A 15,919-nucleotide genomic window follows, 5' to 3' on the forward strand; every position below is an offset into this window, starting at 1 on the left:
CCCTTTCAGTCTTTGATTTAGACACAAGCACTGCCTGGCATGCCCCAAAGGGTTGCTACTGTCCAACCTCACAGTATTCTACTGCCTCTTCCCAGGCTTTTCCTTTCCTTGCAATAAGAACATTACCAGCAACAATATCAACATCTATGAGCTCCCCTAGTGCCTGGTTCAATTTCCTGTGAAATATTTCAAACGCCAGGATAATTCCAAAGACACTCTTATTTAGTGGTATCTTTTGACAGATACACAAAGTTCTAGGTGCAGCCCAACTATCTCTGTCAAATAATCATATTTCTGGACTTAAAAGAGGAAAAAAAAACATAAAAACCCCACTACAAAACAAAAAAAAACACCAACCCAACACAACTCCCTTTCAGCCTGGACTGCTCAGTAGATACAATTTTTTTTTAAATGAGTATTGACAGTCACTCTTTGTTCACTGCTTGCTTTGTGTTAATTTGTCTATTGAAAGATGCAGGTCTTTTACAGTTTTCTGTCCTCTTACAGATAAACTAAAACAAGTTGCTAATTTAGTTATCCTGATAACTAATCTAATGATTCCAACTTTACTTGGGAAAGCTGCCCTCACTGGTTTCCTGCACGTTTTACAAATTTGATAAATTTACAAACATGCAAAAGTTTCACTGTATGAATTAGTTTTTTCACAAATCATCATATTCCTACTTGGATACCTGTCAGTTTCCACAGGCAGAGCAAAGATACCCGAAGACTTTTAGCTCAGGATTCTCATTTGCTTCCTGGCTTTGATTAGTGGAAAACTAAAATGGTCTCTCTCAGCTGTTTCATTCTGTAATGAGGACATTTATCAAATACTTTTTTCAACTGGAATGAACTGGAATGATGATTATTGCTGACCACTGTATATTATAGTCCTCTTCACTTTTTTGGTCCATTTCAGTATTTCTTCTTTTCCACATCTCATTACTAAACATACTGCACTCATCTTGTGCAGGCTCAGTTGAAGAATGTTCATCTGGAAATAAAACCCTGTGTGTGAGGTTTTGCTGTGCTAATTCTACTGTTTTGTTAATCACAGTCTTTACTATCACCCTCCTTATCACTGCTATCATATTCTTATTTCATCTCTTAACAATATTCCACACTTGCTAAAGTAAATTGTTTACTCAATAAGCTATTGATAAGCAATTTTGCAAAGTACCAACAACATTCAAGCCCTGTGCATTCAGATTTGGTCACATGCTACCTTTCCCCAGAGTACATATATCTTTCTGCACACTCAAAAAGCTATTAACTTACCTCAGTAAATTCCTTGGATACCTGTTCCCATTTCTCAAATGCAAATAACCACTGTGCAGACATTGCCCATAGGTCTCTGTATGTTTAAATCATTAAATTCAGCTCTTCACTCACTGCCAGAAAACCACTTATAACTGGTTCAGTCAGACAATGCTGTGTCCCCTCTCATATGGAGTTGTGCACATTCTTTTCCACAACAGGCACTCTATTCTTATACATCAATGTTTAATTTTTATATGGATATAACCTATATAAAAATATGTACTATACAGAATTCCAGTTTTTAGTAGGAATTGTGTTGGTTTCAGTAATAATCTCTGCAAAAACCTCGAGCAATTCTTTTCAGCTGACAAAATCTTTACTGTCTTTTACCTAAACCAGCAAAGCATAATTCCAAGCTTATTAAAAGTCAGCCACATGCCAGCATGAACAATGATTGTTATCACTTTTGCCTGAATGCTGAACTATTTACAACTTGTCCCCATTTGCTGAAGTCCAGCTCAGCTTTGTATTTGCCCATACAAACTGCAATTCCCTATTACCAGAAGATTTTCTTCTGGCCCATGGACCATTTGATGCTATCGTGCGCCGGTAGGACCAGCTCAGTCAAAGTGTTCAGCTTCAGTGAGGGACAGACGTGGTGTTTTACTCCTACAGCAAATAATTTGGCTGTCAAGGCATGCAAAATTAATTCTAAGTGCAGGGGAAAAAATATACTCTCTGAAGTTGAAAAGCTTGCCGAAGGGAAAAGTAGCATTAATAAGGAACTTGTACTGCTCATTTGCTACATGGAACTTTTCAATCTGTTTCTCAAAGCTCTGTAACAGCATGTCCAGAGAGAACTGAAAAGGCAGCTGGATGAAGCTGTCAGAAGCAATGACCCAATAAAAAAGGTTCTTAACATTTCCAGTGAGGAGCACTAATGTAGTCCTTCCCTACCCCCACAAAATCTGTGGGAATGTCCTAAATCAGATTCTCCCTTTGTCAGCAATTTCCAGAGTTCTCTAACTCACATGTACCCAAAACAACAAAGACCTCTTCCTACAGCAACATCAAGGAAAACAGCAGCTTCCAAAGAGGACAATCATCACCAGCATATCTTGTACATCAGGTAATTGGAGTTTGGGTTTGAAGCATATAGTTAGGAATGTGGCTTCCTCAGAATCTTCTGTCCTATCTCTAAAGTTATATCCAGTAAGTTTACCATGTTTGATCTTCCTGAACTTATTGGCATAAAACCAAGAGAAAGCAGAGAAAGCATAAATGAAAATTACAGTACTATAATATAAGCAAGTGTGGAATTCGGAGCTCATTGGGCTGACAATTTGGACTCTCATTACAATTGTAAAGAAAAATACTGAATAATTTCACATACATGAAAACCACCACAAATTTCTTTAAGAAAAGAAAATCAACATATATATATATATATATATATATATATATATATATATAAAAGATTTGGAAAACTCTCTAGTGTGCCAAATGGATATTTGAATACACAGGTAGCAAGAACACCAAATCCTAAAAATAAAAGGTAAGGGCTTAAGGAGGCGGGGAAGAAATCACATTTAAATTCTTGTCTCTGAGAGTGAAGCTCAGATTTAACTGAGGTTATGGGAGCTGAATAAAGGGGGAAGAATTTTTGGAACAGTGTATACATGGAAATTAGTTTATCATGAAAAGATGAGTGAGAGAAAGAAATAAAATATGGCAGTGAATTCAGAGACTTTTTCCTCCCAAGATTAAGTATGGGCAGACAGGCTACAATGGGATAATGCCAAAATTATAAATAAGAATATAAAAAGGAGAGACACAACCAGGAAAAATCATTAAAGAAAAAAAAATTATTAAAATGAAACATGACTGATTATAGCTTATTGTTTGAACAAAATTGTTTTATTCCATAGGCATGGCTTGTACTTAAGCTGGGTATGCTCATTATTTTGTGTATATCTCCAGCCTTATATTTTGAATATTTTTACCATTAATTTGACCAGTACAATTTTGTCGAGGACAGATTAAAAGGCAAAGAGAAAGGATTTTTCCAATTTGATGGGAAGAAAAGTAGATGCAGAAATTATGCAGCTAACACATGTATACAAAACAATGAAAAAAAATCCCAAACCATGGGCAGGCTTTTGCTAAATGCAACTATTAAAAATATTTTTATTCAGTTAATGATAAGGTTTTTATTGACAGTATTAAACTTATTCCAGAATGGCTTTATTTAGGAATGAAAATTGTTATCCATATGTCAAATAACTATTATCTTAGATCTTATTTGGAAAAGTATCTTATCAGCCTCTAGGGAAACAGAATAATTAGTCAAGTTGATACCAAATTCACTTCCAAAAATATTAAGAAGCAGGTCACAAATAAGCCTTTTATTTCTCTTTTTAAGAGGAGAAAAAAAAAATAAATATCTCACTTGTTAATAAATTCACCTGAAAATGGCCCAAAACTAGGCAGCTTTATGCTTCAAAGTTATTCACACTTCACAAATAAAATTTTACCTCACCAAGGAGCAAGAGGAGAGACAAAACTTCTACTTCATTATAGACCTTTATATCAAGATATTTACTGACATCCTATCGCTGTCAAATCTGATTATAAACCAGGGATCAGCAAGCAACAGATTAAAGGCTCATCTGAAAAGATGGAAAAAATGAAATTGATGAAAATTGTCCAGACTGTGTCAGTTTCACAGGAACAACCATCCAGATGGAGGGACTATTGGAATACTGGAATCACAAATATGACTACTCTCAGTCTTTCTCTGCCTTTGAAATGTAAATGAAAACTGCTGGAATTGTTGAACAAATAGATGTATAGATATAGATATAGACAGATAGATATAGACAAATATAGATAGATCAATCTAGTGTAAGACTCCTCACATTAACCAGCTTTGTGGAGCACAGGATCAGCATTATATTAAATAGAAATCCTTGCTGATCCTTGGGCTTTCTCTGCTCTTATTTGAGAATGTTTTGCTCCATAGGCACTATATGCATTAATTTCTGTTCTGTAAGGAAAGGAAGTACTTATTGCTGTGCAGTCTGGCACACAGGTACTTAAGTTGCTACATGAGCACTAAGGTCATTTGAGTGTTTGTCTAACTGAAGCTGCTTGTGAGAAGCCACAGCCCAAAAAACGAAAGAACTTGCTAGAAACAAAAGACAAGAAATAAAGGTTTATCTACATAATTTCTAATGGATGGATGGCTGAAGGGTTAAAGAGCAAGATTTTATTACTCAACAAGAAAAAGGAGTGTGTCCAACTAAAAAAAGAAAAAAAATCCCAGTCTACTCTTCCAGATGCCACAATGACATTTGCATTTTCCAATTACTTTCTACTGATTTCACAGTCAAGCACCCACCCATGGGCTGCACATGAAACGGTGCAAGACAAAAATGGACATCCTTCAGCTGCCTGATGCTCTCTGAGACCACGGTATTTCTGAGCAGGTATAAATCTATTACAGAACAGAAAGTTGTCTCAACACCTATAAGCAAAGTGATGTGTTTGAACTCTCCCCTTCCACGAACAACACCTCAGAGAGGAAGGAGGCAGACCCACACAGAGGCACTCCATACAGTGCCTAATTCTAATTTGGGGGCTACATGGGCCCAAATCCATGCCTGTTCCTTCATGCACAAGAGCAGGTGCACAGTCAGGGCACTGTCTCTTATAGCAAGCAAGAGTCTCTCCCAGAAATGTGCTGGGTGTAGGAGTAGTGGATCATCAGGACAGAGCAAATCTAATTTCATTCTCTGTGAACTGCAAATGCAATTTCTTTTGCTGCATCCTGGGAAAAGTACAGCAGCAAAACTATCCTCCCACAGTGGATTTACTAAAGTGATTTTTTAAAAATGAATGGAAAGAGAGAAAAAGAAACCTCATGCAGAATAAAACTCCATTACTTGTATATATTTTCAATTATACTGTCTAAAATGGAAGTTCCACTCTGACATCATAAAAGAATCTATTTTCTTTCAGATATCAGTAAAGATATAAAAAAAAAAAAACTTCCGGGAAGGTGGGTGGTGTATCGCTACACAGAAAGCCAAAATAATCATTTTCCCTGTCTTCCCCATCCTCCCACATTTTCCTTTATGGGTTATTCTGCTTTTACTGCCTACATTCTTCACCTGAAGTCAAAGTCTCTGTTTATGGCATCACAGTGGTTGCTGTGGAGGCTATTACGATGTACAAAGCCAAAAGTGATGAGTTCAAGTTTGGACTGAGCAGTAGTATGTCACAAAATGCTTCTGAAGGAGCAGGAGATATTAAAGGAGAAAAAAAACCAAAACCAGAGAACATATATTGAAAACAAATTTATTAACTTTTTAAATGAATATTTGCCATCATTCAATTATCACAACTGTTTTCAGCTCTATTACTCCAATGGCTGCAGAGACTAAGTGCTAAGCTGTACATATGGAAGCAAGCACACAACAGGAGCAGGCAGCACTAACACAGATGGCAGCAGAGCTCCCAGCCACGCTGCTCAGTAGTGCCTGCTGCGATTGCTGCATGTCTTCTGTGGCAAAAACACACAAACAAAAGTGTGGCAAACACAGACACGCACTGCGCAGTGCTGCTCTGGCAGTGAGAGCTCCTCATGGCACCCTTTGCTCTGCACGTTCTTCTGTACCAGATTCAAGGTTCTGTAAGTTATGACCAGAGAACACACATTCCTGAAAAAGCTATTAGTACATAGCAATTCCTTAGCAATTCCTTCTACTGCATGGATTGGCTTCACACACCCTTTCTCAAACATAGACACGTTTTAAAAAACAACTGTTGAAGTACAAATGCTAATTGTCAAGAAACATGTAAAATATCAGAAATGGGAGAAATCCCTCTTGGGATTTGCATCACAGGGTCAGCCACTGCCAAATTTTCACAACTTTGGTAGCAGACAGAGTTCTTATTTTTTGCCCGAATTAGGAAAATCATAAGTGACTTCTATTTACTGAACTAGTTTCTCAATCATCTTTTGCCCCTAGCTTTAAAACCTGAAGTATTACCAAGACTGTAAGCTTCAAGGAAAATCATTGATCAAAGATTTCTGAATCACATCTGTACTGACAGAAGTTCTTACCCATCTACTTGTTAAAAACAAAACCTGCAAAGAGCAGTGGAACAAAGATAAAATCCGATGTCAGATTTAAAGAAAAAAACAAACACTTGAGGACAAGACAAGGAAAACTTCAAAAATAAGACTTTAATGGCCACAGAGCTCAATGAAAGGTCTTATTAAAATATTATTAAGCAAAGGAAGTGAGTCTCTAAACAATCTTTTAACATGAGTGCCTTGAGACTGCTGGTGGGCCAATGTATCTTATTACATGACTGTAGAAGCATTAACAAATTAATTACACCAAATAGCTGAATTAATTAGGATATGTGGGACAACAGCAGTTAATACAAAAAGTCATAATGTGCTTTTTAAAGAAAAATAGGACTCTTTTATATCAGGAAGACATATTATCAGCAAGGTTGTACTACTGCATGCAGGCTATGTTACACGGAGATTCCTTACATAGGAATATTGACAGAAAATTGTGACATTTACTTGTAGGCTTGTACACAAGAAGATACCAGGACAGAAAGATGCAGTGGAGCTGCTGGTTATTTGTGAAATTCCTTAAGCCAGACACAGGGGACATCCAGAGAAATCCATCCACCCTGTGGGCAGGATGGATGTTCTGCCACATCCAGAACCACAGTCTCATTACTGTCCCAAAGCTGGGACCTTCTGAAGGATAAAAGAAACAAACAAACAACCCAAAACAAACCCAAACAGGACAAAAAAAAACCAAAAAACCCACACACACCCCACACAACCTCTCCTCCCTACCCTTCTCCCCCAGAAAAAACAAACACAAAAAAAAAGGCATTGCCTTTCAGACTCTTTCATAATGACACTGGAACATTTCAGTTACTCAGGTTGCCAAGACCCTTCTCAGCAGAAACTCTTACCAGCACTTCTGGTTCTTCTGTTTTATGCACAGAGTTGAAGGGCCAGACAGCTGGCATAGTCCTCTGTATTTCTCAAAAAGTTAACTAAGCTTCTAGGTGAACTCAGATAACAGGTTGTAAGCCTAGGAATAGCTCAAATTATTTTTATTCAGAACACTATGGATTTAGTAAATTATTAGTTTTCCATAGTATCTTTTCTGGAACATCCTAAAATAAGGCAGCTTTCATTATATTTTGTAAGTGGTACTTCAGATCTTCAGTAGAATCACTTTAGCACCACTTACCCTAGGTACTTGTTTCTAGGAAGATGCCCATTATCTAGAACTCCCACTTTTCCAAAATTATCAGGTCCTCTTGGGGTTTTTGATGTGAAAAATATCCAGTTGCCAGACTTTGTGCACTCCTTCCTTGGATGTTTTCAAGATTGGATTGAAGAAAGCCCTGAGCAACCTGATCTTATCTCACAGCTGACACAGAGCAGGAGACTGGACTAGAGATCTTCCTTAGGATCCTTCCAACCTGAATCATTCTATGTATTCCTCAGGTTTTTCACTAAATATGCTGAATACAATCCAAACTTATTTGATCTAAATATTTTAACTAGATTCAAAAAACAAACAAACAAACCCCCACCACCACCATCAAACAGCCATATACAATTGTCAAAATACATCAATAAATAATTTTGCCACTTTCCTCTTTTTATGCTAAGAAAATCATAAAACAGAGTTTGAGTTTGCAGAATATAAAAGCCTTGGGCTAAAAATGTCCATCTGCAATCCAACTGGCCTCATGTTGGTGCAGGAATAAGAGGGAAAATAAGCTAGTCAAGGGTGCTGCTTCAGCTTAACCCTCCCTGCAATGGAACAACTGCTCAGTGCTGCTAAGAACTCTGAAAAACTCTCAGGTGTCACTTAATCATCTCTTCTGTGAGATCATTTGTGTGCTCTCTCCCTGGAACAAGTGCCAAAACAGAGGAATCCAGAAAGCCTGAAAAATCAGCTCCCTGATCTGGTGCATACAGCAAGCAGCTACAGCCCACAAGATCAAACCCTTCCAAGATCTGAATCTCACTCCAGCCACTGCAGTTTCTGTAAGGTGATCATTTTCCCACCTTTACACTTGCAATACAGTCCTCTCCCAAAAATTAAAGTAATTGAGCTGGGACTAGCTTTTTAGCCTGGACCTTGAGAAAACAAGGGCTACCCGCACAAACAAAAACCCCAGTGATATATGCTTCTGTTCTAACAAGATTATTACCACTTGTCAGTGAAAAATAACAAGAAATCCTCCACAATCACACAATGAATAAAAACAGTGGTAAATTCTTTTTTGCTTCATTAGAACTTGCCTTTGCAGGCCAAATGCTCGAAGCAATTTAGGCTGCACCTAGCAGTACCATTAACACAAACAACTGACCATCCCTCAGGCAATTTCAGTGTTAACTGAAATCAATATCTCAACTGGGAGCAGTCCTGCCATAGAGAATGTACAGAAGTCCAACATCATCAGGACTGGAAAAGACCGTGTTTCCCTAAAACACATATAGTGATCTCAAAAAAAAAAAAAAACAGTTTTTAAATGGATTTACAGGCTTGAATACATCTTGGAATTCCAAATAACTAGAAAGCCAAAAATTCACACCTCTAAGTTAAATAAAAATTGAATATTGTGTTCCCATTCCCTCTAATTCAGGTTTGAACATTGCAAGGAACACGTTACTGACGTCAGGAATTGATTATGAAGATGTCTTATATTTTAAAATGATCCAGAAGTCTTGAAACATTCTGCCCATTCCAGAACGCAGCATCTCATCTGTTTTGCAGTCCTGCTGATATGAATACAACGCAGGGGTCCCTTGATCTCTCTGTGTACAGCTTCTCATTACAGAACCTCCTCTCACTTACCTCCTAAAAAATTTTACTCACACCCACTTCTTGTCTAGCAGCAACCATGACCTCCCACATGAAACCACAGTGACAATCAGCCAAAGAGATGAAACTGATGAGGACATCTGGTTACACTACATGAATTTACTCAACTCAACTTCTGGAGAAGGAGTATCTCTTCTCAACCTCCCATACCTCCCCCTCACTACAAATGCCAGCAATTTAGACAGCTCTGTAGTTTCAGAGCTTCAGAGCAGTAAGTATTGAACAAAATACTGGAATGGTTTGCACAGCAAAGTGCAGTGCAGTCATTGACAATAACAACTCTTTTTTCTTGCTTTTTTCCACATGTTCTTGGGTTCATTATCACAAACTAACAGTTCTGCTTTAATCTGCCTTCAGGAGATGGTTCTACCTAGTAGTTCTTACTCCTTGTTTCTACTTTTTGATCCTTTCCACAGGAATGTGACATCAACAACTCAATGAAAATTGGTCATAGAGAGCACACAAAGAATATTCTTAGATATCACAGTGCAAGTCCACAAAGCCATCTTAAAAAGAAAACATTTTACACAGTATTTTGGGCTTATTTATTAAGAAGATCCTTCAGTATTTACCTTCCAAAAGAAACAAGATTTTTTTCATGGAAATAAAGAAAATAATCTCAATTATACTACTACATAGTTAAGGCAAATGCTTTTTAATAACTCAAGGAACTGCCAGTGCAATGCCTTTTTAATAAAAGAGCACTTATTTTCAAAACACTGCCTAAATAGCAACCAAAGTACTATCTTCAAGCTCACTCACAAGGCAAGAGGCATAAATTTGCATTTGCTGGCTCAGCCTCCCTGCCCTCTAGCCCCTTCCTTTGCACCACGCCACTTCTCTAAATTATTCAAAGAATGCCATTATAGTTTTATTTAACTTGCTATTTAATGCTTCAACATATTAATCAGCACCAATTTAAAATCCATCAACAAAACAGAATGTATCAAAGTGAACCTACAATAACAATATTCCTTGTTCAACTGTTATAGGAAATATTACATCCTCTACACAATGCATGAAGACAGAAAATGAAAACTGTTCCAGAAGAAAGACAAGTTAAATCCTTAGAGGGTAAAGACATTCCAGGTCTGGGGATGGCTTATGCTTCTACTGCCCAGAACAGCACTAGGAATAGACCAAATTCATATGGGAAAGCAGTCAGGAGTTGCCACAGTTCCAACCAATTATTAAGGCAACATGACAAAATAAATTCAGTGCATAAACAGACATTCCAACTGTAGTTAATGGACAAGATGATTCATTGTTTTAACGTGGCAAGGCTAAATGGAAAGACAAAGGCAGAGATGTTAAACTGAATACTAGGACTGGAAACTTCCAGAAGCAAGGATAAAATGCCCTGGAGTCAGGGTTACTCAAAATGTAAAATATTTCAGAATGTACTGAAATGAGATATTTTCTATAGTTCTGTCAGAGTAATCATTTCACCTAGCTTCAGAATTTTCAACAGCAAAAGCCAAATGATCAGGAAAGTGATTCTTTTTTTTCCCTTTCAGATCACACCTTGTACTTCTCAGCAAGGTGACTTGAGACTCTGTCTGACTAAAACTACCCAAATATTCCATAAAAAAATAAAAGTCAGAAAAATATATCTGGTTATGAAATGGAAGGGAAGCCTTTGGTTTCTCAACTACATTTCTGTGCCAAAATTAGATTTAAATAAATACCAGAAAACTGTATTTGGAGTCTACATCTAAGATCTAGATGGTGGGTTTTTCATTCTATCATAAATTAAAATTTAGAACAATCTGTGTATTTTTAGCTATGATTACTTATGTCTAATTGAGGAAGCTATAAAGCTAGGTTTTATCAGTATCATAAATATCCTCTTCTATGAACTAGGCATCCACTAGGGTATTACCTTTCTTACAGGGAATTAATATGAAAAACAAAACAAAAGAAACAAATAGTTTTTTACAAATAAACAGAAACAACCACAGAAAGAGGTAACAGCTAGCTAGCACTTACATCAAAGGAAAAAGTGAAAGGCTAATCAAGCTAAAATGTGTTTGGTAAACCAACCTCTCTTGTTCTCCAGGCCAAAATCCTTCCTTACCCATCCATTTGTTTGGAAAGCCTTGCCTTCAGAGCAAGGTCTGCATTACACAGTAAAAACACTACCTTACTAATGAGACCCCAAAAGTGACCGAGGCAACAAAGTGTCAGCAGATGCAAACAGAAATAACACCAATGTTCACACAGTCTGAACATATAGGCTAGGAGAATGTTTCAATATTTAAAACCTACCTGCAGATTATTGCAGCTGATAACAGAAAAGACGTTTACTTGCTCCAAGAAGACAACTTCTATTCCTTTATATTAAGCATGTACATGTACTTACATATATACATATATATTATAAAGTCTACATTAATTTCAGACATTTGTTTTCACAAATGCTACAATAAGGCACGTGTCAAAAGTGAGGTGAGAGAACTATGCCTCTGGCAAAACAGAAGATTTGGTTATGACTACCTCAACACGACCAACAACATTATTTCCCAGGAGAAAGAGAAGGAAGAAAAGGAAAAGCCAACAGAAAATACTGAAACACATTCTTGAATATTTCAAGAAGAAAAGTAAAAATATGAGAATATCTGAAAGAGGAAAGCTGAAGAAAATTTAATTTCCTTACTGTTAACTGTGGCATTAATCCAGTCCAGGAGCAACCTGGATGTTTCCATATTTGCATACAACTAAGCTTATTCAAGAGGACAATTATGAAGAGGTTTGTAGGGATTTTTTCCTCTCTCTCCATTCTCCCAGCAGTTCAACACAGTTGGAAGAGACCATGTCTCTGCTGCAATAATACATCGACTTCTACCCTTCCCACACTACAACCTTTCCATTACACCAAACAGATATGACAACAACAGTTTTTGTCGTATTCTGTGACAACTCTAGATAAGTGAAGACTAAAATCAGTCAGCAGATCCAGGTGAAAAAGTGGTCTGTGTTGTTAGAGCCCATATTCCTTTATCCAGCCTACCTGGGTATAGTTCAACATACTGGCATAAAACCAACTGATTTCATTGTGCTGGCTAAAGCACAGAGGACTTGCACTTGCCAATCTAAATATGGAACATTTTGTGAGCTCCTTTTAAAAAAAAATCAAATAAATTGAAAGTAATTGTTTTCTGTCTAAAATGTTACCTATGTGGACACACACACACAGCCAGCACTATTTATTTGTGCTGTTTTACCCTGGTGTTTTTATACTAACATTCACATAGCTTTAAAAGGGATATAAAACATTGCTTTCTCTCCAGAAGTCATTTCTGGTGGCACCAAGTAATTTTACAACTTATTTCTGTTTCACAGCTTTTAGTCACAATCTTTCCATATCTACTCCTCAAGGGAGGAGGTTTTCTCATACAAATATTTCAAAGTTTTCTCAAGCAGTACACTAAAATATAACTTTATTTACGTATTTTTTTGTTAGGTTACTTCTTAACATCTTCTGCCTAAAGAGAATCTGTAACAGAATTCTGGCTGCAGCTGTCGGTTTTCAAGCCCTTTGGAAATTTTACAGGTAAGTTGCCAATGATAACCCAACATTAAATAATTTAAAAATGGACTTTTTACAAGACTCTTAATATTCATCATCTCAACAGGATCTTGAACTTTTTGCTGGAATCTTGACAAGACTTCACTTACTGTATAGATCACAATGGGTGGAAATGCTAGTTCTGCTCTATATCGCTTTACATGGTATGAAACCAAAAACCTGTAAAACAAGAACTTGTTCACATGAGATCACAAGGAAATTTTAATATTTGTATTTTTAAATATTAGAAAGGTATAAAACAAAGTCTCCATAAGTCCTCATGTAAAAGGTGAGAAGAATGTCAAAGCTGGAAAATATTTGTAACTTGACTCAGTTAAATGGCAGGTTTGCTCAGCTGCAACTCAATATGCACCCTGCCAGTTTAGATCCTTAAGTGATGCCCAAAAAAACATATCTTAATCCAAACACACACAGAAATATTGTGCATGGTCTTCAGATGGTGTCAATCATAACAGTGCTGTTGAGATCCACAGAGCTGTGACACTTTTTACCAAGGCAGGATGGCAGCCCATTGAAATGGCTTTGCAGCAAAAAGAGAGATCAGGAAGAAATATTACTTCCCAAGAAATATTACTTCCCAAATTTCAAAGTATTTCATACAGCTCTCTTGTGAACAGTTCCCATCTCACTTTGATAACTGAATGCATGCAGGTACAAATGAACCAAAAGTGTCAGTCTGTTTGCTAGTTAAAAATCGTTGGCAGTCCATATACCACAATTTTACTTTTAGCTATATCCCACTTATAACCCTTCTAATGCTTTAGCTTAAACATTCTAAGTAAGTTCTCTGTTCCTGCATAATGAATTTAGCAACACTCCTTACAAAAGCTGAAATTTACTTAAAAGCCCATTCTTGGAAAAGAGAGTGTTTCCGCAACTTTGAAAATATTGTAAGCATACTAAAGTAATATCACATTTTTGGTTTTCACCCCAAATATTTCCCTATAGCACACAATCAGTACTAAGGACACGAAAATTACTCTAATTTCATTTATACTTTACATTTGGAGCTGTCAAAGTTTAGTAAATGATCTGGTGACTAAGTCTAGTTCACTTTGCAAAAGCAATACAATAGAGTGCTTATTTTTAAATGACAGTTGAAAGGATGCAAAGTGTATGGGCTTCAGTGTAATTCAGTGTTCTGTGTTGTTGCAGTAATTACTTAAACGTGAATTCAGTATGATATGATACTTTAGAAAACATTTATAAGAAGCAATCCTGATACACTGAAGCACACCACACCTTTTTCCTTAAGGTAAATTAGAACAAAGTTATTTTATAACTCCATAATTTAACTAATTTAATTTAGAGCTATTATGATAATACATTAATCATAGCAGCATATGCAAGATTATAAACTTTACCACAATAGCACAGCTGAATCAGCCAAATGTTTTCTGTTTGGCCCGACACTTCACACTACACAGACTGTGGATTCAATTCTGGCTCTTCTTAGGTCAGTGGCAAAATTCCCACTGAATTCACTGCATCCAGAATTTTGATCTGTGTGCCTAGCTACTGTGTAATACCTACATGTAATAGGTACACAGCTTAAAGGAATCCCATCAACATCAACATGTGAATCCCTACTACCAGCATTACACTCAGAATTAACAGGATAAATATTTACAATTACTTTTAAACAAACACTTTTCTTCTCTAAATGGATAACACTTTTTATTCCCTAGAGAATTTATTTTAGAGGGGTTTTGACATCCACTGATAAAACCTTTGCTCCAACTTCTAGTCTGCTTCCTCTTTTGACTTGTGAAAGGGGCACAAGGAAGCAAAATGGAAAAGGAGATGCTGCTGCAGAATCACTCCAGCTCAGAAACATCCAGGTGACAGTCAATCGAAGAAACACTGAGTTTGCTTTCATTTCCCACCGGCATTTGAGTGTATCACTTGCTTAGCAAGCATTTTCTCAAAATGCCAACACCTGAGGTACCAAGTTCCCCACCATCCCAACATTTTTACATCAAGATTACTGAATGAGCTACAGCAACCCCTGGACTTAAAGAGTACAAATTACTCCTTCAGCCAAATTAGCTTCTCAGGAAAAGACACAAAGTTACTTTAGAGAGTAACATAAACAACAACATACAAACGCAAATTGACGCAGAACACAAGCACAACTTAAGCTGTTACTTTACCCTTGAAGGATTAGGTCAGTGACCTCTGCAAACCCACTTACCCGAATAGTGGACTTAAAACCCAAGGGGGAACACAGAACTAGAACAAATTCTAGTGAGATTTCCAGGCATTGCAACCAGATCCACAAACAGCTGGGTTTGCTCCTCAAAGCAGAGAGCAGTGACAGCCAAGCAGTACAGTAAAGAAACCGTACATGACAGCTTTGGCTCTGGGTAAACTGCATCCAGTGTTTAGCACACAAGGGTCATGAACCTCAACACTTCTTTCAATAGTTCGCAGAACACCACTCTGCTCTATGTCTTCAAAGTCAGGATCTGATTTTGGGAGAACTGTCTGTGTGCTGTTTAGCCATCAAAGAGAGCATCTGTCTCCCCGAACAAGTAAGGGAGGAGGAGACAACAGCACACAGGGCAATATTTTCAACACTGCTTTCCGGGCATTAAGATCGTAAAAGCCAAAAGGGATTTCGGGGACTCTTCTCAGGTTCACTGGCGTTTGCCAGATGAGAAATGCTTTCTGCAAAAATTATCAAAGAAGCAGCTGTCAAAGCAAGATGCCAAAACGCGCGCGAACACCGTTCCTCTCCTTTCGCCTCTGCAAATCAAAGACATAAGGCGCAGCTCGGCGGAATTTGGGAGCAGGGAGCTCCCCTCCCTCTGCACCCGCTGGACGGGAAAGGAGAAAAGGATCCCCCTGCCCTTAGGGGGACCGAGCGGGTAATACAAGTGTCAGGCAAGTTGGCCTCGCGGCTGCCCCGCGCGGACCTCGGGGCTCCGGTCCCACCTCGGTGGGCGCCCCGCCGAGCCCCGCCGCGGCCGCCCCCTTACCGTGCCGGGGCTGGGGCTTGGCGCCCGGCGGCTTCTCCTTCCTGCCGCCCGCCGCGCTCCGCATCCGCCAGCACGCCGCCCCCCTGCCCAGCGCGCCGGCCATGCCGCGGGCGGCACCGCGATCCCGGCGGGAGAGCGCGGGGACG

At 38.1% G+C, this 15,919-nt stretch overlaps 1 protein-coding gene across 1 annotated transcript in view; it reads right to left on the bottom strand.

The window, feature by feature from the left end:
• The window catches only part of ZNF385D (zinc finger protein 385D), a 411,917-nt gene extending 396,041 nt beyond the window's left edge, over window positions 1-15,876 (bottom strand). The window contains exon 1 of the mRNA XM_041411492.1: window positions 15,774-15,876. Within this exon, the coding sequence (XP_041267426.1) occupies window positions 15,774-15,876 (103 nt within the window). The remainder of the gene's footprint in view (window positions 1-15,773) is intronic.
• Between the last annotated feature and the right edge of the window lie 43 nt (window positions 15,877-15,919).

The sequence above is a fragment of the Onychostruthus taczanowskii genome, unplaced genomic scaffold (assembly GCF_017590055.1).
Source record: "Onychostruthus taczanowskii isolate IOZ18803 unplaced genomic scaffold, ASM1759005v1 scaffold36, whole genome shotgun sequence".
NCBI classification, from domain to species: Eukaryota; Metazoa; Chordata; class Aves; order Passeriformes; family Passeridae; genus Onychostruthus; species Onychostruthus taczanowskii.